This window comes from Rattus rattus, chromosome 12 (assembly GCF_011064425.1).
Source record: "Rattus rattus isolate New Zealand chromosome 12, Rrattus_CSIRO_v1, whole genome shotgun sequence".
Classification (NCBI taxonomy): Eukaryota; Metazoa; Chordata; class Mammalia; order Rodentia; family Muridae; genus Rattus; species Rattus rattus.
This window is the reverse complement of record NC_046165.1, coordinates 25,186,223-25,207,925: the sequence shown is the minus strand read 5'-3', so window position 1 is coordinate 25,207,925 and position 21,703 is coordinate 25,186,223. Positions and strand designations below refer to the sequence as shown.

The window sequence follows — 21,703 nt, the reverse complement described above, 5'->3', positions numbered from 1 at the left end:
TCCCACATTGAGTGGGCTTGGGAGGACTTTCTATGCTCAACTGACCCGAGATGTCTCTGCTGCCATGTGTTCTTTAAGCACTGCCCTGCAGATTGCTCCTTGCTCTCCTCGGCTCATGGAGAAGCTATTTATCTATTTTTTTTTCCACTGTCTTTTGCAAGCCCCCGCCCCCGTAGCTGGATGCCGGCTCAGCCCCCACACATACAGGCGTATTTATTCCCGTAAAGATAGTGACACTTGGGGTTTATTCTAAGACTAAATCCTCGCTGCCCAGTGACTAAGGACCTAAGTATGCACACTGCCTCTGTGCTCACTCTCCCAGCCAGCCTGACTACTCAACAATTTTCTTTCTTTCCCTCAGAATCAATCCCCTGTTTTGGCACACTTCAGTTCACACACGACTGCCAGGCCACTAATTGATTTCTGAAACCTGACATTTGTCTTTTTTGGTTTTCTCCCATCTTCCCTAATGGTGCAGGACTACTCAGCAGGGAGGAATGCAAAGAACTAGAAAGTTCAAAGTAATTGAGGATCTGTCCATTCACACTGGCTGGCGGCACGCCAGTGTAGAACCTGGAAAAATCTGAAAAATATTTATCGAGTTTTAACCCCTTTTTGGAAGCCGAGTGGACAAGTTTGTCAACAGCGCTGTTTGTCTTGGTTAAACATGGTCTCTGTGTGCTTAGAACAGCATGGTACACATCTCAGAAAAGGATTGCCTTCCAACTTCCGTAGGATCCTACACAGCTGAGCTGGATATTTTCTGTGGGGTTGAAGAGCTAAGGATTTGAGAGAAACGATTACTTATTTAAAAGCGGTGGCCCTATTCCCCGATCTTTATGCCAGAAATTACATTTAAATAAATGCCACCATTTCAAGCAAAAAAAGTAGATATTCCAGTATTTTTAAAACTGTAAATGGATCAGCTATATGAACCAGACCAAGGCAGGCTCATATATACATTCTTTAAAAAATAGGAAAGTAAAGAGTGACAAGGCCATAAAAATATGTTCTTTAGTGCTTGTCACATGGTTTGGGAGGGTCTTGATTTGCTGCAATTGAAATCTTTGTAAGGGGCAGCATGTCAAAAAGCTATTGTGAAATTTAGAAAGATTCCCATTAAAGTAAAAGGGTCTTATTGCAGTGAAATATCACGCCCCACTGATGCTCTGGTCTGGATAGGCTTAAAAGTCAATCAAAATAAAGCTAAAGTCCAAGACCTTTAAATTGTATTGAGAGTTAAGAGTTAAAGAAAAGAAATATTGTATTAAGAGTTATTAATACCCCATGCCTTAGTTTGGTTATATTATCAGCATTAAGTACCCAAAGGTCTTGTAAAAAAAAAAAATCACCTCTTTTTAAAAAGTTAAAATCCAACAACAATTCTATGACCTGTTTCAGAGTGATTTGAGCTCACGATCAGGTTTAATCATAGAGAAAATGAGGCCAGGTTTTTTTTAAAGATGAAGGTTGGCAACATGAAATTGTTCACTTAAAACACACACTTATTAAATAACACCCTGGTATCCTGAAAGGCATCATCGCCCATTCTCTGAAAGCAGCAATGACAACTGTAAAAATGGATCATTGCAACAGGAAGGAAAAGGGAGAAGAGAAATTGAGTTCACAATATGATTCTATCTTTGCTAAACAAACAAACAAACAAACAGCACGTGACTTTCTTCAAACATTCATTTAAGGAGACTCATACCTGTGAGGTACACTTTTTCTCCTAAGAATTTTTTAAAAGATGCTTCACTGTAAAGGGGCAGTGTGCTCTCTGTAGGTACTCTGCTATAATGTGCTGTCAACAGACGTACGTTGATAGCAGTACGACAGGCATTTTTTAAAGTCGCAGTTTATTGTCTCAGCTTCTCAATAAGCCAGATAAAATCATGTACAAGGACATTAAGGATTAAGGAGAGTAGTTTCCTTTAGCGATTACTGGCAAAAATTAAGAACCAAACCAAACAAAACCACTCTCTCGCCCTCCATTAAAATAACGCAGTAAAAAAGGTGGTCATTTAGTTGGCCGTTGCTTTCCTACAAATTTGGATTCCCAGTTTTCAGGGTCGTTGAGTGTCTGTGTATGTTTGTGGCTTCTTTGGTTCCCGTTTCGTAGGAAAAGGTGCCACTGTATTAGGTAGATGGGCCATACTTCTCTTCTGAAAATATTAAAACTCCGTTTCCCCCCCTCCGGAGACTACAGTGCTAGCAAAAATAAGCCAAAGATGTAATGTCTATTTAAATACCCAGTTGAGCTGGCTGTTAGTTCTCAAATTAGATTCCATGCTCCGACTAGAATCAACATGGTTTAAATATTAAAAACTTCATAATTCATATGGCCTACCCCACCTTTCCCCCACATACGGCAAGCGAAGGAAAGTAGAAATGTCTGTGAAAACTTCTAGCTCCTTAAATGCTGTAGGGGGAAATGTGCCCAGGTTGGTATGCAAGGACTTGAAAAAATGCTTGACATTACAGATTTTATTCAGGCCATAAGCGATCTACTAAAGTATATAGATAGATCTACGGTTGAAAAACACAGAAATGAGAGCTGTTTTACATTTGTTACCGCACCGCCCCTTGTTTTCCTCTAAAGTACATTTTGTATACTTAAAAAAATACACTCATTGGATAAGACTGGAAACCTCAGCTCCCCCACCTAGCTGCCTTCTGTCTTCAGCTTTCGAGTTTCAGGTCCTTGCACAACACCTAAGACGTGCAATACTTTTTTTTCACCCTAATCCTGGCAGAGAACAGTTCGGAGAGATCTCCCTTCGCGTCTCCACCCTGATTCCCCCCTCTTCCTAGATTCCACCCGCTCCTCTCCTTCCCTCCGCCCCGTGCTCCGCCGGCCCAATCTGTCAGAGAAGTTGTGTACAAACTGCGCCGCAGCCCTGCGCGCGAAGCTCCTGGCCCGCGAGGGGTGCGGTCGGCCCGTCGGAGGCGGGACCTCGTGGGGCTTCTTTTCTATTGGCTAGCGGATGGCCCTGGGGCATTGCCATTGGCCACAACGCTGCCAGTCGCATGAGCTGGCCCTGCCTCCCTGGAGTTGGGTGAAATAGAGGCGGGCGTCAAGTGTCAGTAGTTGCGGGGCAGGTACGCGCCCTCTTAGCTTGCTGGTGGAGCTTGGAGGTGGCGGGAGCGGTTCCGGCGAGGGAGCGAGCGAGGGAGCGAGCGAGCGCTGGGGCGGGGCGGGAGAAAGTGGCGGTCGGAGTACATCGGCGGTGACGCGTGGCCGAGCCCAGGAGCCCCGATCTTCGTGCCCGCCTTCTTGAGCGTCTGGCTGCCGGCCCAGGGGTCCCCCGCTGCGGCCCCGCGCCGAGTCCTCCGTCCTGTGCCAGCCCCGGCGAGGTGGGAATCGCGATCGCCCCGTGCCCCGCTCCCGTAGTCTCCAGACCGTCCATGCCCACGCGGGTGCTGACCATGAGCGCCCGCCTGGGACCAGTGCCCCAGCCGCCGGCCGCGCAGGACGAGCCCGTGTTCGCGCAGCTCAAGCCGGTGCTGGGCGCTGCGAACCCGGTCCGCGACGCGGCGCTCTTCCCCGGAGACGATCTGAAACACGCGCACCACCACCCGCCTGCGCCGCCGCCAGCCGCCGGTCCGCGACTGCCTTCCGAGGAGCTGGTCCAGGTAAGCAGAGCGGCCGGCCTCCCTTCCCCAGCTCGGGCGTGTCCCGCCGCTGCGAGGCGCGGGCGACAGGGGCCGCTCCAGGCTGGGACGCGCGGGAACCGGTGCCCGAGTGGGCAACCCCGCCCTGCGCTGCCAGACGGGGCGCCGCGGAGTGGATGGGGGAGCAGGGCGGGGGCCCACCCCGATCTGTCCAGAGAAGGCTAAAGAGCCGCGCGCTCACGTGCACCTTGTCTTTTCTTGCGTGCGGATGAAAGCTTCTACCCACGCTCAACTTGGCTTAAAATGCTTCTTGACCACTCTTTCCCGATGGCCCTGGCCTTGGAAGTCCACCTGCCTGCGTCCTCTGGGGTGAAATAAAAATGCAGATTGGAGTACTGGGGTTTCATATGCCCCCGTGGCTCACCCTAGAATGGATTGTAGGGCCCCGTTTAGGAAACTAGAATGTTAAGGTTGTATTGGAACACCGCTTCTTTTTCCTTAAAAAGAACACGGGCAAAAAAAGGCCAGGGGTGTTGTTTTTCTTGTGCGCGTAAATTTCCTCCCGGAGTCGCGTTGAAAGCTGGCAGTTGGCTTTTACACTTGCCCAGCAGCCGAATTAGAGCAAGCGCCTGTTTCTTTCGCCCACGCACGGGAGTCATATAGCCTAGAAAAAACTTCCCGGGACTTTTAGCTGGTCCCAAGGAAAAAAAAATTGGAAACAGACCCACATGCAAACAGCTGGAAGAGCTAAAATCAGAAACCACTAACCGCCACGGGAGCGCAGTGCACGAAAGGGTTTAGTTCGGTTTATTTCAAGACACTTAGTTTAATAGCCTCTTGCTGTATTGTGTATTTGCACTCAGCGCCTAATTCTTGGTCTGCCAGTGTGCTTTGAGAGGACAGTGGCATTTTGTCAGATGTGACTCACATGGTCACAGCATGAATCTTTATTTTTAAGTCCTGCATATCCGGGAAATCCCGTCCGTCCTCATCCACATCCAGATCTTGATGATCTGAGGTCCGAGGTGACATTCTTTTGAAAATTAAAAGCAAAAATAAGACTCCTATTCATAGATTAAGGTGCAGGGGTTTTTATGAACCATTTCACGTAGTTGGGGTTTGATCTTTTTCTAACTTCAATGTCAAAAAAGATGAGAAAAATTAAAGCTTTCATTATATTAGAGCGCGTCTGATCCGTAGCTGGATTATGTCTGATCTTAAACAATCAGGGCCTGGAAGATATTTGGTTATTTCGGTTTGGTAGTTTTCTTTCAGGAGATAGCAAGATGACTGCTCTTTTTACAGAGGAAGGGGGAATGTAGCATTGGCCCACGGAGAGGACATGATAAATGTTTTGCTGATGACTGTGTGAGTGCAGCAGCCTCTCCCCACCCACGGGAGTCTTAGCACCCGTCTACCAAGGGAGTGATTTTCTCCTTGATAATTAAAAGATCTGTTTTAGATAGGGACATGAACAGGTCCGTTTCATTATTATTGTAACCAGTTACCGAATCGGCCGGGTAAAATGAACATTTAGATCAAACGTTGAGGGCGCACTTGTTTTGTACGAGTGGATGCAGGCTCCTGCTCCAAATGGTCAAGTTTTTATTCAGAAAGTTCCGAAATGGGCAAAGCACATTTTTATATTAGAATCCAGAGAAAACCTAACTATGCCCACGTAAGAGCCCTTCAAAATAATTATTTCGAAGAGTTGCAAAAGGTCTTAGTTTTCAAGGGAAGCATGTTTAAGTGTAATGGATGCGGACAGATTTGAGGCAGTTTGGCAAAAGTGTGATACCGTGCTTTAAACGGAAGATTTACCGTTCTCCGACGGGGGTGAGACTTGATTGCATCAGAAAAGAATATGTTTTGACCTCCTCCCCCACCTCTTTCACTTTTTGTCTGGGGATGATTTGGGGGAGTGATTTTACTAAGGACATGTCACAGAGACTTTTGGTTAACCAATAATTACACAACTGACAGAATGAACTTGTGTGTTTATAAGCAACACTTAGGAGTTGGCCCCGGTACTCCTGGAGTTTAGTAGGCCATATTTATTTATCCTTCCTGACTGAATCGGGTAGATTACGTTTTTCATCTTTTTCTTTTCTAGACAAGATGTGAAATGGAGAAGTATCTGACACCTCAGCTTCCTCCAGTTCCGATAATTTCAGAGCATAAAAAATACAGACGAGACAGCGCCTCAGTGGTTGACCAGTTCTTCACTGACACTGAAGGCTTACCTTACAGCATCAACATGAACGTCTTCCTCCCTGACATCACGCACCTGAGAACTGGCCTCTACAAATCCCAGAGACCATGCGTAACACAGATCAAGACAGAACCTGTTACCATTTTCAGCCACCAGAGCGAATCCACCGCCCCTCCTCCTCCTCCTCCGGCCCCGACCCAGGCCCTCCCTGAGTTCACCAGTATATTCAGCTCCCACCAGACCACAGCGCCAGAGGTGAACAATATCTTCATCAAACAAGAACTTCCTATACCAGATCTCCATCTCTCGGTCCCTTCCCAGCAGGGCCACCTGTACCAGCTGTTGAATACACCTGATCTAGACATGCCCAGTTCGACAAACCAGACAGCAGTCATGGACACCCTTAATGTCTCTATGGCTGGCCTTAACTCACACCCCTCTGCTGTGCCGCAGACGTCCATGAAACAGTTCCAGGGCATGCCTCCTTGCACGTACACCATGCCGAGTCAGTTTCTTCCACAGCAGGCCACCTACTTTCCCCCATCACCACCGAGCTCAGAGCCTGGAAGTCCTGATAGACAAGCTGAGATGCTCCAGAATCTGACCCCACCTCCGTCCTATGCTGCTACAATTGCTTCGAAACTGGCAATTCACAATCCAAATTTACCTGCCACTCTGCCAGTTAATTCGCCAAATATCCAACCTGTCCGATACAACAGAAGGAGTAACCCGGATCTGGAGAAGCGACGCATCCATTTCTGTGATTATGATGGTATGTGGTTTGTGTACTCGGAGCATCGGTAGTGTTTTTCGTGTTCCGGGGTGCCCCGGAGTCTCACGTTTGCTCCCTTTCGAACCTTAGCCATGAAAATATATAGGGTGTACTTGACAGTTGAAGAAATCACCTATTTTTTTCTTAATATTTTTGTGTTTTATGCTGGTGTATAATGGCTAGCCAGTCATGACAGCTCATGCCTTTAATCCTCGAAATGAGGCTGAGATAGGAAGATTCCATGTTCTAACTAGCCTGGGCTACATAGTGAGATCTTAATTAACTCTTACGATTCCCTTTTTTATTTGATTTGTTTATGTAATGACTAGACCATTAATCTAAATGGTCTTTCTCTTTAGTAGTATTGGATTTTATTTAGCACCAAATTCTAAAGTCTCTGGAGATTAAGTAGGTTGATAGGCACAATAGTGCGTGTGGTAACTTCTCTTCAGGTTGTAGGGACCCCTTGGCAGGCACAAGGCATCAGGATGAATTTTAAGAATGGTTGGTTCCATTAGTGTGTGCTCGTTCCCCAATGAGATACGTGACCCAAAATATAATTGGACAGTAATACATCTCCAAGTTGCAGGCATAAGTGAGTTTATGGTTAATGCGGGGCATAATTTATTGACTGCACGATGTGGCATGACATGCTAGATGAAAAAAAAAACAGGAGTATAGAAAATTATAGTTATCTCAGATATAACACTGTCAGTCCTACATCCATTACATTAAATATACATACACACACACTCACATACATACACACACACACACTACGATAGCTCTCCAGTCACTGAAGCCTGCCTTATAGCAAAAAGTACCTACTGGAATATAAACACAGAATTTCCATTTGTTATTGGCTGGATTATCTGTGGTCTTTGCTCCCAAAATGGTCCATAAAGCAGATCACCTCTGCCTCCTAATAAGGTCAGGAGGGCGCCTTGAAACTTCCTAACCAAAGCTTCCAATATTACATCTAGCACAAGAGATTTCATCTTGAAAGCCAGGTTTTAAACACTGAATCATCGAATGTAAAGATTGCAAAAGGCCCTGAAAATGACAAGTTGTTCTTCCTCTGTTCCCTTTATTTTAGGTTGCACAAAAGTTTATACAAAGTCGTCTCATTTAAAAGCTCACCTGAGGACTCATACGGGTAGGTAATTTTCTTGTTAATTCTGCGAGTTGTGTAAATAGTATAAGTGACATTCATCCTTTTAAAAGCCAAGATGTGTTTGATCTCTTCTTTCTTCTGTCAACTTTTATTTTTTAATGGTCTACCTTTTCAGCAAGGGCTTGGCTCAAAATTCAGTTCCCCAAGAAACTGGTTCCGGGAAGGCTGATGTCTCCTCGGTGAGACCTTGCCCTGTCACCTCACGTAGAATTAATGACCCTCAAAACGTGAACAGCAGTGTTTACTGATGGATTTTAAAACTTTAATGGCAATGCTATTTCTGTCTTGAAAGAAGGAAAAAAAAAATCTTGGTAAATCATCTTGCTTCAATAAGGCCCTTTTTTAAGGTAAAAACTTTTCCACTCACCACGTCGAGCACCAGTGCTTAACACATTATCATCAGTTTCACCAGTGGCTTCAAATATTTGTGTTTTAACCTTATTGCTGTTTCTGAAGTAGGCCTGAGATTTGCAGAGTATGAAATGGTGGCCAGGACCGAGGGCCGTGGCTTGAGTGGGCCTCCTCCATCCTTAGTATTCCATTTCATTCTCATTTTTAAGTTCAGTCTCTAATTATATTTTGATGTGTTTGGTTAAATTCACAGCAATCCCTTGTAGGAGCTATTAATTTTGAAGCCCTTATTATCAGAATCACTTTTACAATGAAATTCAGCAGCCTACTTTATTAGAGGGTGGGTGGGTTCCACATACTCATAATATTTTCAGGTGTCTGGATGGCTACAATTATAATTTTCTTAAGAATAGCCCTAAAGGTAAAAACAGATATAAAAGTGGCTGCATTTCCCCCGCCTCAATAAATACACCCTCCTTACCTAAAGTTCAAAGAATAAGTTTGCTAATAAAAGCAGTGACCTAGCAAAATGTATTATTCCACCATTGCCATGGAAACCAAAGTATTCAACAGTTCCTTTGAATGGGTTGTTAGGTTAGTGTGAGGACTTGAATCTCCCCAGGCTAGATGTTACTATGGAAATTGAGTTTTGATAAATGAAGTAGTTATCTCTAACCGCTGCATTAAAAAGTAAAAGCCTTTGAACAAAGGTCAGTGCAGAAGTAGAGCCCTGTGAGAGCGGCTGCAGACTTCTTGTAGGCGTGTTAGGGAGCCGTGCTAGATAATCTGAATGCTAAACACTTCCTCAAATCCAAATGGTAGATGCGGGCTTTCCTGGAATGGCTTTTAAATGAAAGGCATCTCACGTTTATCTGTGACGAGAATGAAATCATTTGGGCCCGAGGTATATATTTTTTTTTTTTTTGTCGGCAGGTAAGCACGAACAGAATAATCCAACAGATAATTTCAAGCTCCAATATAATCCCTCATAACATACAGTTGACAGGGGCCAGAAGAATCCATATAGAAATACTAAGGCAACATACTGAAATATCCTTTTGTAGACTAGTGTTGTTAGGGAAACACTGAACTCGGGCTTTTTTGAGCTTTTGATCAAGGGAAACAGAAGTAGTAGCTTCGAAACATTTGAGCTGTTCCTCTCTCATCAGAAGTCCTTGAAACTGGAGATAGGGAAGAAGGGAGGCATTTTCGAGACTAAAGTCCCCATAATAAAATGTGCAATTGCATATGCCGATGTAACCGACTGCTTATTGCGGGCTGTATCTGAATAGCCTTTCCACCCTGTCAGGGTTTACTGCTGAATGCTTGTACCTGGGATCCTGGAACTTGACCTGCTGGCAGAGAAATTTAATAGTGGGTTGTCTGAACAATGCCAGTACTAATAAAAAAGCAGACTGAGACGGAGGATCTAGGCCTAGTTAGGGTCCCCATAGAAGGACTTTGTCACTCGATCGTAAATATTGTGGCCTTAAACATCTAATGAGTAAGGCCATGTAATGCAGTTTCGTGAAGTTTTGTTTGATAGTCTTTCAAATGCCTTGGGGAGGGTTCGTAGCAGACTCGCTCATCTGGCTAAACCCGTTCTTAGGTAATCATGGCGCATTGAGGCTTTCTCCTCATTTCTGGTTTCTACACAATGCCTTTTAAAATTAACCTGTGTGCTGGCTACCATTGTCTGCTCCCTCCCTCTCCTCCTGCTCTGAATGTGCAGGAAGCCAGTAGAGGCTTGTGGCTTGCTTTCTTTTTTTCTTTTCTCCTTCAAATGCCCAAATGAAACAGTTTTTTGTTTTTCCTTTCTGAATAGTACCTCTGATTTAATAGCTTGTCCTGTTTTTCTTTCTGTCCCATTTCCTCCCACTTGGAAAACTTGTTAGGGGACTAAAAAAAAAAAAAAAAAAAAAACAAAACCCAAAAAACCCTACATGGCAATATTGACCGTATTTGATATAAAAGAAATGCTTTTCTAATGATTGCAGGCAGAGTATGAAGTGTCCCAGCATTTCTGTGGAAAGTAACAGTAATTTTTTTTAAAAATGTCAAGTTAGCGTATGCCTCAGTTTATTTTAGTTAAGCAATTAAAAGAACCTTCATCTGTGTTCTTAATGGCTTATTTCTGGGGTTTTAGAGATAGTAAGTGACTCTAACTTGTTATAGAGTGAGTTTTACCTCGTAGCTGTCAACTGCACAGCTAACTCATTCTTCCTAAGCTGGGACAAAACCAGTCTGCTTTTGAGTCACTAGTACAGCATTTGGGTTTTCTAAGTTCTTGGACTTGGCACTTCTTTATCGAACACAAAGCACTTACTTAAGGTCTTCTGTCTGGTCAGACATAGCTGTATCTGTATTTATCTGTATGTAACACCACGCTTGGCTTCATATAGGCATCTTTTGTGGGTGAGAGGGTGCTTGTGTATGATACTTGTGATACGGGTGCACTTTAATATGCTTCTGATGAGAAGAATAGTTAGGACTGCTTGTAGGCAACAGTGTCAATAAGTGGTCTGTTCCCAAATCAAATCCTCTGGACTTTCAATAGCATCTTACTTATGACATGTTTTTCTTATGACGTGTGATGTTTGCAAAGGAAGGTACACATGGCCATCAATCTAAAATTTCCTATTAGTACTTTTCAAAAAAACACAACTCTGGCATCCTAAGCCACCATGGCTGAAACTTTCTGCATTCTAGGCTACCTTAGCAATGTTCACTCTAGACAGACCCCTTTCCCAATTTCCATTATGATTATGTATACACCAGTGTTCAATCTCGGCTTTCTGGTCCAAGTAGAGTTAGCAGATGCATAAAGAAGCATTTAGAAGCAACACTCGAGAGTGCACAACTCTGCTGGGCGGGGGGATCTGGGGGGGGGTGTGAAAAAGAAAACAGGTAGTTAGAAACTGTTCCTCAAGCAAGCCTAAGTAGCAGTGGCACAAAATACCCCGGTACTCGATTCCCTGATGAAGAGGGACACCCTTTAGTGTGAGGTCTCCACCTTCACCTTTAACCTGCTGTAGGAACCAAATGATTCGGTGACATTTACCTGTGAGATGTTACCATGTGTACCTGTAAGTACATAATTTTGGTTTCTGCCTTAGTTTCTAAGTTTGATCTGGGCAGTAAGTAAACATCCTGGGTACAGATGTCGAGTCAGGTCTGTGCCGAGATCTCAAGACAGTTTTGATAATGCTGGCTTCTGAGATGTTTTTAGCATGGGCGTTTTTCCACTGAAAAAGAACGTTCAACTAATCTATGGAGAGGGACGGAGAACCAGGAAGGATTTCAGAATTTCAGGCCATAATGGGTGATGACGTTCATATGACTTGGATCTATAATAGATGAATATCGGTTAGCTACATAACCTGTTGTATCAGAATAAGTATCCCATAAGGAAAATTAATCTGAACATGGGGTATCTAGTGTTTTTCCTGTTTTAAAAGTATTGCATTGAAAAGCATCACCATTCAGGAATTGGTGAAATGCATTAGTGTTCTTTCAGAATTGGATTTCACTTGTAGCTCTGAAATTTTTTTTTTTCACCTTAACTTTCAGGCATTTTTTAAAAGCAGTGGCTTAGGTGGCTTGTTAGTTTAGACCCCAGGAAAGGCATTTGTGAACATGAAAGCTTAGACACAATTTCTTTTTAATGACTCACTGGTGAGACTAACCTTTGCTTCGAGGAGTCCTTCCATCAGAAAAACATTTACATAGGAAACTGATCAAACATTGTTCCGAGATGATAAAGCTTATCAAAGGTTAAGAAGGATAATTTAATTCCGCAGACATTTCTGATTGGTTTGGTGAAGAATCCGAAGAATTAATCTCGTCTTACCCTTTAGTTTTTAAGCTTGTGGGAGGAGACGGTTCCTACGTAGATGAAACAGAATTACTGGGATTGAGCGAGAAACAATCACCCATGTGATGTGGAAAGCAGTATTTAAAAGTGTATAGTTTAGTTACTCAGGAATTTTCTCTGGCTGGGTATTTTTAGTTCTATCTGGCCTACATCTTTTTGGGTGAAAGATTAGAAATGTCTTATATGAGGGGAAAGACCCCTTGCCTGTCTGATAGCTCATATTCCTGATGTCTAGCAGGCCTGTTTAAAACCAGGTAACCTTCTAGAAGCACACACTGGCTAGCTTTCACCTAAAAACATCTACATAGAATGAGTTTGCCTTTGGCTGTTCATAGAGAGGCAGGCAGGTGAGCTGCTGGGCAGAGAGGGTAGCTCGGTGAAGTCTGGGTAAAGGGAAGGCAATCGCCCTGTTGAGCAGATGAAAGGAAAAGGCCATTCTTTCCTTTAAGTGAAACATTTCACTAACTTTTTAGTTGGGTTTTTTTGTTTTGTTTGTTTGCTTGCCCGTTACTTTGGGGCCTTATGAAAAAGACAACCAAACGGAAACCGCATCTTTGTCAGGGGCTTCGAATTGGTGATTCGTTTCCACTGTTAGTGCTTGTCACTTGAGGCTGAGAATTAGCCAAGTGCCAGAAGGAAGGAGCAAAGGACCTCTCCACCTGTCCCTTTGGCCTCCACAGCAAGGGCACCTCCCCTCCATCCCAGTCTCGCCACGCTCTGGCTCCCGGTAGAAGGCCCCATGGTGCTTGTGTCCAGACGAGGTCTTTCAGAACTACGACTATTCCAGTTCTACAGAAGGAATTTTGCTTACAGAGAATCTGCGTCTGGTGCACCTTCAGGATAAGGGATTCTAGGATTTTATCCTGAAGACACTCGAAACAAGGTTCTCTATTCACATTACCCCAGGGCTCCCAAGCCTCAGCCACTCTCTTGGCTTCTTCCCAGGGCTTCATCAAACAACTAACTGGCTTCAAGTGCGCTTGATCCGGGGACTAAACCCACCAGTCAGTGCATGTAGTGAAGACACAGTTACTTCAGCAGCTACTCGAGGTCTGTCAGGTTTATGTTAGTGCCCCTCAATAGGCCATTACTGACATCCAGGAAGTCTTAGTGACCCTTCCTGTTTACAAGTCTAGACTACTGCTGCTACAGTATAAACAACGAATAAAACCTCTTCATTAGAAAGTACTAGAACGGTTGTATGAACAAGTCAGTGAGCCCAAATCACTCTCATTTTTCTCAGATATATGTAAATATTTTCCCAGGGTTCCTTAATTGTATTCTATTTTACCCTTTTATTAGCAGGTCTGGTATTGAGTCTGATTCAGGAACCCACAAAATGGTGTTGGTCAGACACCATCTACATGCTAGGCATCCCAGTGCAGGCTGTGCCCTCTTCAGTTCTGGTAGTTTGGGGCTTTTTTATCAGCAATATGTTGATTTAGACCGTCTTTTCAACATCAAAGGAAACATACCTATTTACTGGAAAATAGACCTTAGAGTTAGTTACCCCATTTCCTTTGTTACAACAGTCTATGTAGAACTTTCTAGAAAGGGACCTTGCCGTGGGACTATTGACTATGTGCAACAGAGCAGAGAAACCTCCATTCTGTTGTAGTTGGTGCAGAGAAAGGAAAAATTTTAATCTGTTCATCAAAGGAAAACAGATACATGTTTCTTACTGAGGATGTGTTTTTAATACTTGGCAAAACAAGCATTCTCAAACACAGAAAGGAATCCTCTTCCGGGTAGCATCTTTAGAGGTCGCCAGTTCTAGTATGGGCAGGAGCTTTCAGAGTCGCTGTAAGGGACCAGCCCAGCTACAGTGCGTCCCAAACCTCACAACAGTCAAGGCTTTTTAGGGCCTCAGAGCCCTTTAGAGTCCCTTCCCTTCTTCACGAGAGGCTTGTAGAATCCAAGTCAATTTGAACAATAAGCGTGTGTTCCTTCTTTGAGTCAAAAAGAGAGTAGCAATGTGGAAGACTTAAGTAAGTGGGACATTAAAGTGGATATGGAGCCCAAATCAGTCAGCTTCTTCTGGAGTTGCTTTTGAGGGTTGAATGACAAAATTACCTAGCTCCAGAGCGGGCTCCAGGAGACCTGATCGAGGCTCGCCTCTTCTAGTAGTTCCTGCCGAGGTTTTTTATACAGTCCGCTAATCAGCTTTATCAGCATGGGGAGTAAGTGTGTTTAACTTGGGCATAGCTTTCAGAGACTGGGGCTTCTTCAGCTATATCTCCCTAACTGTAAGGCAGAGAAGCACATGCACGCTGTGCGATAAAGCAGGAGGGTTTCCACAGCACACAAGCTCGCCTCTGTTCACCGTGTAGCCTGACGCTAGCAGCAGGACTTAAAAATAAATACAGTGGATGTCGAAAGAGCTTAACCGACTATTTCAAATTGGTGGTATTGGAAAGAGATTCTTTAAAAATCCAATTAAACTTTTGAAAGCTCTATCCTGTTGAAATATAACTTGGAGGAAGTCAGTTTGCTTTCCCAGAAGTACTGGCCGTAGTGTTTCTGGCTGAGGAAAAAAGGCTTGAGTCTGCTCCTCAGCCAGAAATGGGGGTACCAGCTTCCTCTGCGTTGTTTTGCTTGAACAGTGTTGACACTTGAACAAATCCCATAGAAGCTGCCCCAAGTGGGGGATAGTCGGCTCGTGCTTTCAGAGTAAGCCTTGGCCCTGGTTCCTACCCTGCCAGACACTGTTGGTATTCTTGGCTGAATAAGCTATAGATGGACATAAATTGAGAGCAAAACCCCAAATGTTTTAGGAACTTTAATGGCTACTGTATGTCAACCAATCAGTAAAGTCAACTTGACAAAATATTGGTGTAGTTTATGGCTTTGCAGCCAATAAAAACAGTGAACAAAAAGTTCAGTGTCCCCTGCTCCTAACATATAGACCCTGAAAACTTCATTCTATGCTATGTAATTATTAAATTCGAAAGGCTTGAATGATCCTTCTTAAATTGGGACTCTGAGGAAGTTTTTTTTTTCCTTTCTTTCTTGGTTTAAACACCAGAATTAGACCCCCCTCTCCGTTGGAAGGGCAGGAAAGCCACGCTGTAATTATTTTTTTTTTACTAGACTTTTCTGTGTGAAGCTTTCTTCTGTGTGATTGACACCCCGATCCAGATAGTAACAGTTACCACTACCATTAAAGTCTTTCTGTGAATCCAGCATTGTGTGTGAATGTAAATTGGAAGAGAAATGACTTTTTCGATTACTTAAAAAAGCCTGGAGTGTTAGTGTAACTTTCTAGACTGAGTTTTACTATGAGAGAGTATATAGCACACCTTTATTTATTTATTTTTTTTTCTTTTTTCCTTTTCTTTTTTTTCGGAGCTGGGGACCGAACCCAGGGCCTTGCGCTTGCTAGGCAAGCGCTCTACCACTGAGCTAAATCCCCAACCTATAGCACACCTTTAAATTCACCAGACAGAACTACCTGGAGAAATACTCAGTGATTCAGTACACACACAACACACATCTATGATGGAGGAGAGTATTAGAATCGAGGTGTTCATTTGACTTTTTCTTTTTAGATAGCATGTTATATGTAGCGTAGGCTGGTTTCAAAATCATAATCCCCCTGCCTTATCCCTGCCAGTACTGGGATCACAGGAATTTACCTTCATGCCTGGCTGAGTGAGATGTGCATTTTTAAAAAATGGAACGGTAGGAACCCAAAAGGAGGCTAGGGATTTACCTCAGGGGCAGAAGCAGGGCCCAGGGAAGGCTGCAGTGAATTCCTGTAAGGGAAGGAACAGGCATGGGACCAGTGTCCTGTGATTTCTTTCAGGCTGTTCTTTGTCCTGGTAGTCTGTAGGGTCACAATAGTGGTCAGGACAAAGCTGCAGCCTTTGTGGACACTCATTCACCTGAGCAGTCACCAGCATCCAGAAGATGACACTGCTCAGTTAGACAAGAAAGGTCAGGCAGTTGCTCTCCTCAGAACTACTCCGAGTTTCTTTCTCCCCTTTTACCCCAAAGACATGAAATCCTAAATAGGATCAATTATAAAACAGCAAGTTAAAATTGTGTTACTTAAGTTATTGGACGTGGTTGGCAAACTTGGGAAGAACATTAGGGATCATAGAAATTGTACAGGTGTCAACAGTGTAAGATCCTCAAGGCCTGGCCTTCTTCTTGCTTTATTGTATTCCACAAATTTGTGTGGCCTGGACAATTGCCAATTTTTTGTTCATTGAATTGGGGATGAAGGATCACTAGCCCTGGTTGTTTTGGAACTCACTATGTATGTAGACCTCACAGATCAACCTACATCTTCCTCCCAAGTGCTGGGATTAAAGGTGTGCACCACCATGTCCAACCTCATAGAATAAATTTTGATAACCCCTATGGAGCAGCCTGTGTCATAGAAGTTCAATATTCTTGTGTACCAGCAAATGCTAGAATTTAAAAAGTATTACGCAAAATGTTAGTTAAAGCAATTGAATTTTAAGTTTACTGGTTTGTACGGTTGGCCTTGAGTGGTGTGGAAGGCCAGGTGGACCAATTCTCAACTCTCCAGCTTTTGCCACACCATATTGTCCTTGCCACAGCTTTGAAGAGCAGGCTTGTGCGTTCACAGTGGGGATGGGGTGCGGGCAACGCAGTTGGCCATGCAGCAGACCACCTCACCCTGTCTCTTCTTGTCACAGGCGAGAAGCCCTACAAGTGCACCTGGGAGGGCTGCGACTGGAGGTTTGCCCGGTCGGACGAGCTGACCCGCCACTACAGGAAGCACACGGGCGCCAAGCCGTTCCAGTGCGTGGTGTGCAACCGCAGCTTCTCCCGCTCCGACCACCTGGCGCTGCACATGAAGCGCCACCAGAACTGAGCACTGCGCACACCGGCTCGACGCCTCGCAGTCCGCTCGCCATCCTTTAAACCGCAGACCTAACTTCATATAAAAAAAAAAATCAAAAGAACTGGAAATGTATATTTTGTATATTTGGGGCCACAGGGAATACATTGTATCAATACCAAAGTGTTTGGTCATTTTGAGAACCCGGAAGCTTGCTGTCATGCTCACTACTAGCTTTTTTCCAGCAAACTTCATCTCCAGACAGGCAGCCGCATCTCAGTATGGGGAACTGGTGGGGGTGCACGGGGTGCGTATGCTGTTTCTATACAGACTGCGCACGCGCAATCCTGTGTGACATTGTTTAGGATAAACAAACCCGCTTGGCAGGCACCCAGACAGATTGTCAAGATTTTACTTGACACGGACTCGTTTTTCTTAAGACTAGATTATTTCCACAGAGAGGAGGTACACAGTGTACCTGGCAATTCACAAAATAGCCATTGAACAAATGTTTTTGTTTGTTTTGTTTTTTTTATATGAGTTGCCTATATTTGCTATTCAGAATTTTGTAAATATGCAAATCAGCTTTATAGGTTTATTACAAGTTTTTAAGGATTGTTTGGGGGGGGAGAAATCGTACTTTGAAGATAATTATGAATACATTTACAGTTAGGGTTTGTGGTAAGATACCTCAATTACCAAATCCATTTCTTTGGGGAGGGGATAAATCATTCAAATAAGAGTAAAATGCAAATTTCACTCACTGATTGAAATAAGATTTTATTTTAAATATAAGACTTTTCTTATGTGAATTTAAACTGAAATGCTTAAAGATAGTTAATACACAGACATTAACGGTCTTACCATAGTTGAACAGTATCATTTTTTAAGTGGAGAAAGGACGGTTGTGTTTCTTGTTGAACTTAAGGACGCTGTTTTCATGAGTGGAAGCATTGAACTTCCGGTGCAGTTTTTTGTCAGACATGGATGTTTGCTCCTGCAGTGCTGTTGGTTAAATGACAATTTATGGATTTTTGCATGTAATATCCAGTGAGACAGTAATTTTATTGAAATTACAGTGCCACGTAGTTAATCTGTTATTAATACTGACTCGGTGTCTGCCTTTGATATCAGTGATGTGTTGAAAGCTTACCAATATGCAATATGGCTAGGAATGTGACATTGATGCTGTTAACCAAAGGGCAGAAATCACAAGCAAAATGCCAAAAGCAGTCTTAATTAAAAGTTTAATTTTGTTTTTAAAATATTTGTTTTATCATTATTTATTTTGTGGTAATATAGTAAGTTTTTTTTTTAGAAAACAATTTTCATAACTTGATAAATTATAGTTTTGTTTGTTAGAAAAGTTGCTTCGACATGTAAATAGGCAACAAACGGTGTAAATAGTTTTGTAAGGCTTCTAGATGTTTATACGTGGACACACCTACATCAAAAGCATAACTCGGCTGCTGTTCTGCTGCTTCACCCCTTATTTTTGTATTGTGGTAATTTCCTATGCAAATATCAGCAAGCAGCTGTAAAGCTGTAGAATTTTTTGAGAGAATGAGATGTTTATATATTAACGACAATTTTTTTTTTTTTTGAAAATAAAAAGTGCCTAAAAGATTTATGTGGTGCCTTCTTGACCTTCCATAGCACGAGTCTATTATAATCCTAAGTCAAGTTTCTTCTTTGGTGGGTCAGATCAGGCGAGTGAACTGGAGAGTACTTGCCTTTTATACCAGCCTCCGAGAGGCTAAATCCAAGGCCATGGACAACGCTTTGAATCAACTCCTTGAAGACAGAATGATGACTCGGGGCTGGATGTGTGTGTCTCAGTTGGTTAGATTACCCAGCCCGCAGGCAGTGGTGGTACACAGCTCTACCCCAGCCCTCACAGGAGCAGGAAGGTGTGAAGTTCAAAGTTGCCCTTTGCCACAAAGTTCAAGGCCGTCCGTTGTGAGCTGCTTGAGCTCTCACTATGAAAATAGAAGCAGGTGTAAAGGGAGGGATAATTGAAATGCTTACATTCGTGGACCTTTTCAGCTTGGACAGGTGGGAGATAATATTGCTGAAGGCAAACAGGAACTGGACTTGGTTTTGTTCCTTTATTTTAGGCAGTATCTTTGTAGCCCTGGCTGGCCTGGACCTTGCTCTCTTACCAGGCTGGCCTTGAACTCACAGAGCACCTGACCTCCCGGGTACTGGGATTAATTAAAGGAATAGGAACCACCACGCCCAACCAGGGATTTTTCTCAAATTGGAGGTTATTTTGTTCAAGTCCTGAGCCTCAAACCCACAGGGATTGTGCCTACCTGTGTGAGCTGAGAGCTGGGCACCACTCATTCCTCAGGAAGCCTTGTACCCAACAGCAGCACCCGAGTCTTAAAGCCTAACTGTGGTGTGAACACGTGGGACCTCAGAAATGAATTCTAAGCCTGTCATGGGATAGTGGGGGCCCTGTAGCATCTTTAAGAGTTTCAAAAAGCAGGGTTGGGGATTTAGCTCAGTGGTTAGAGCGCTTGCCTAGGAAGCGCAAGGCCCTGGGTTCGATCCCCAGCTCCGAAAAAAAAAAAAGTTTCAAAAAGCATAGGTTATTGGTGAAAGCCACCCCCCTTATCCCCAAGTATGGGCTGTGTCAGAATAATGAAGACCTGGTTGTAACCCCAAGAGGAAAACCTTCATAGGAAAGAGAATATGCAGAACTGTCTAAGTCACTCCATCCCCCCCTCCCCCCCCCAGAGCTGGGGACCGAACCCAGGGCCTTGGGCTTGCTAGGCAAGCGCTCTACCGCTGAGCTAAATCCCTAACCCCTTAAGTCACTCCATCTTGAAGAAGGGAACCCAGAATCCAGTGCTCACAAGTGCAGCTTGCAACACCAGTTTCCTCCAGTAAGAAAAGGAGGAGAGGGGGTGACTACAGTACAGGAATCTGTTGACACTACTCTGGCCTGGTGACACTAGCAGTGATGAGTCATGCTGACAGTGTGCCCCTGTCATGTGATCTGATGATAAAACTTGCCTCTGTGGTCTTAGAACATACATTGTGTCATGAGAGGCAAGAGAGAGGACCTGGGCATGCTAACCAAAAGCCTTGGAGGGGGAAAGGACTGAGGGCACTAGGTCTGGCAGTCACAGACCTGACTCCGGAAGAGAGAAAGGAAACTCACATCAAGGATGTAATTAGCATGCCAATGTTGGCTAATCCGTCGGGATAATTGTATAACATTAATGCACACTTTATTGTTTTTTTATTGTTATTTTTGTGTTAGTAATTTATATTTCCTCTGTTGATTTTGTTTTGAGATGGGGTTTCTCTGTGTACTTCTGGCCATCTTGGAACTTTCTTTGTAAGCCAGGCTGGCCTTGATCTCATAGAAATCCACCTGCTTGTGACTCCCAAGTACTGGCATTAAAGGCGTGCCCCACAACGCCTAGCTAGTGATTTATATTTCAAATAAGACAAAAATAAGGGTTCGGATTAGAGGAATTTTATTACCATCATTTTTTTTTTCCTTTAGAGGCTGTCATAGAAATCACTGGGTACATCAGACTGGCCTCAAACTCAGAGATCTCTCACTACCTCTGTCTTTCGAGTGCTGGGGATAAAGGCGTGTGCTACCATCCTGGCTTGTTATAATTCTTTCTGGCAAATGGATATAGGATTTCACTGTAGAGCTCAGGTTGGCCTAGAATTTGCTATGTATCCCATGCTGACCTCACAGGAAAGGTCCCATGACCTTTCTTCAATGCCTGGCTAAATTAAAACATAAACTAAAAACCTCATTTTTTAAGAAGTGATAATACAATCAATCACTCTAATAAGTCACCGTAAATCGTGATGGGGATCCCTGTTGTCCTCAGATTTAAAGTGGAACTTGCAGTTGGGTAATTTGGCCTTAGCTGTTTTATTCCTCCCTGCTGTTTCCAGCCCTCTAATGAGTATGTAACTTGGTAACAGTTTGTTGTTACTGGTTTCTCATCCTTTCACGGGGAGGAAAATAATTTCTCTGTCTTAAGTTTACTTCTAGAGATTGAAATGAGAAAAGTTAAGCCACAGCCTGCCTGCCTGTCTTCCCTTCCTCCCTCCTCTCCTCCTTTTCTCCCTTCTTTCTCCCTCCCTCCCTCCCACCTCCTTCCTTCTTCCTTTCTTTTTTCCTTTACATGATCTCTAGCCCCGTTTCCCTCAACCTTGCTGTGCAGCAAAATGCTCTTGAACCCCGTCCCGCTGCCTCCAGCTCTGGAGAGCCTGATTACTGGCACAGGTCACTACACCACTGTATAAGGTGCTGGATCAAACCCAGGCCTGGAGCATCCTAGGGAAATAATGGTCTAAGATACATCCCTAAGCCCTGGCCACAGGCTTCTTGGAGCAAAGACACAGGTATTCTATTCAGTTGTGGTTTACAACTGTATGGACTAACCACTGCCTTGCCGCCATGAACCTTTGCTCTTGATTTGGTCCCCAGACCTCACTGGCCTTGACGTTCCTACTACTTTAACAAAACTTTGGGTGACAGAACAAGCTGCCTTTTCTTCTTGCCACTGAACCCTTCCTTTCTCCTCTACCTAGGCTGCTCTTGACCCCCTGCTTATACTTCTTCGGTGCTAAAATGTTACGTGTTGCCTCCACACCAACCCTTTCTCTTTGGCAACCACCTGCTCGAATTCTTGTCTGTCACTGTTGGCCAGAGTCCCGTTGTGCTTAGAGACGTATGACACGTTAACTTTGAGTAATTATTCCAGGTTTGGTTCCTAGACTTTCTTGTATGTTTTTCTTCTTTGGATTGTCAATTCCTTGGCCAAGACCATTACCACCACCACCTCACTGGAAGAAGATACCCATCCGTGTATTATTGCTATTAAAAGACATTTTGAAGCATAATTGTATTC

At 43.8% G+C, this 21,703-nt stretch overlaps 1 protein-coding gene across 1 annotated transcript; it reads left to right on the top strand.

Annotated features, from left to right (window-relative positions):
- Nucleotides 1–3,102: 3,102 nt before the first annotated feature.
- On the top strand, nucleotides 3,103–18,437 carry Klf5 (Kruppel like factor 5). Its single transcript, XM_032917601.1, has 4 exons — nucleotides 3,103–3,636; nucleotides 5,729–6,599; nucleotides 7,696–7,755; nucleotides 16,666–18,437. Exons 1-4 carry the CDS (start codon nucleotides 3,409–3,411, stop codon nucleotides 16,842–16,844), a joined length of 1,338 nt encoding a protein of 445 aa, XP_032773492.1. The 5' UTR covers nucleotides 3,103–3,408; the 3' UTR covers nucleotides 16,845–18,437.
- The last annotated feature ends 3,266 nt before the right edge of the window (nucleotides 18,438–21,703 follow it).

What these genes read in the sequence shown, in the direction of transcription:
- Klf5 (XM_032917601.1), top strand. Translation starts at nt 3,409, where the DNA reads ATGCCCACGCGGGTGCTGACCATGAGCGCCCGCCTGGGACCAGTGCCC. An exon ending in CTTCCGAGGAGCTGGTCCAG is followed by an intron (nt 3,637 to 5,728) that starts GTAAGCAGAGCG and finishes TTTCTTTTCTAG; the next exon opens with ACAAGATGTGAAATGGAGAA. An exon ending in TCACCTGAGGACTCATACGG is followed by an intron (nt 7,756 to 16,665) that starts GTAGGTAATTTT and finishes TTCTTGTCACAG; the next exon opens with GCGAGAAGCCCTACAAGTGC.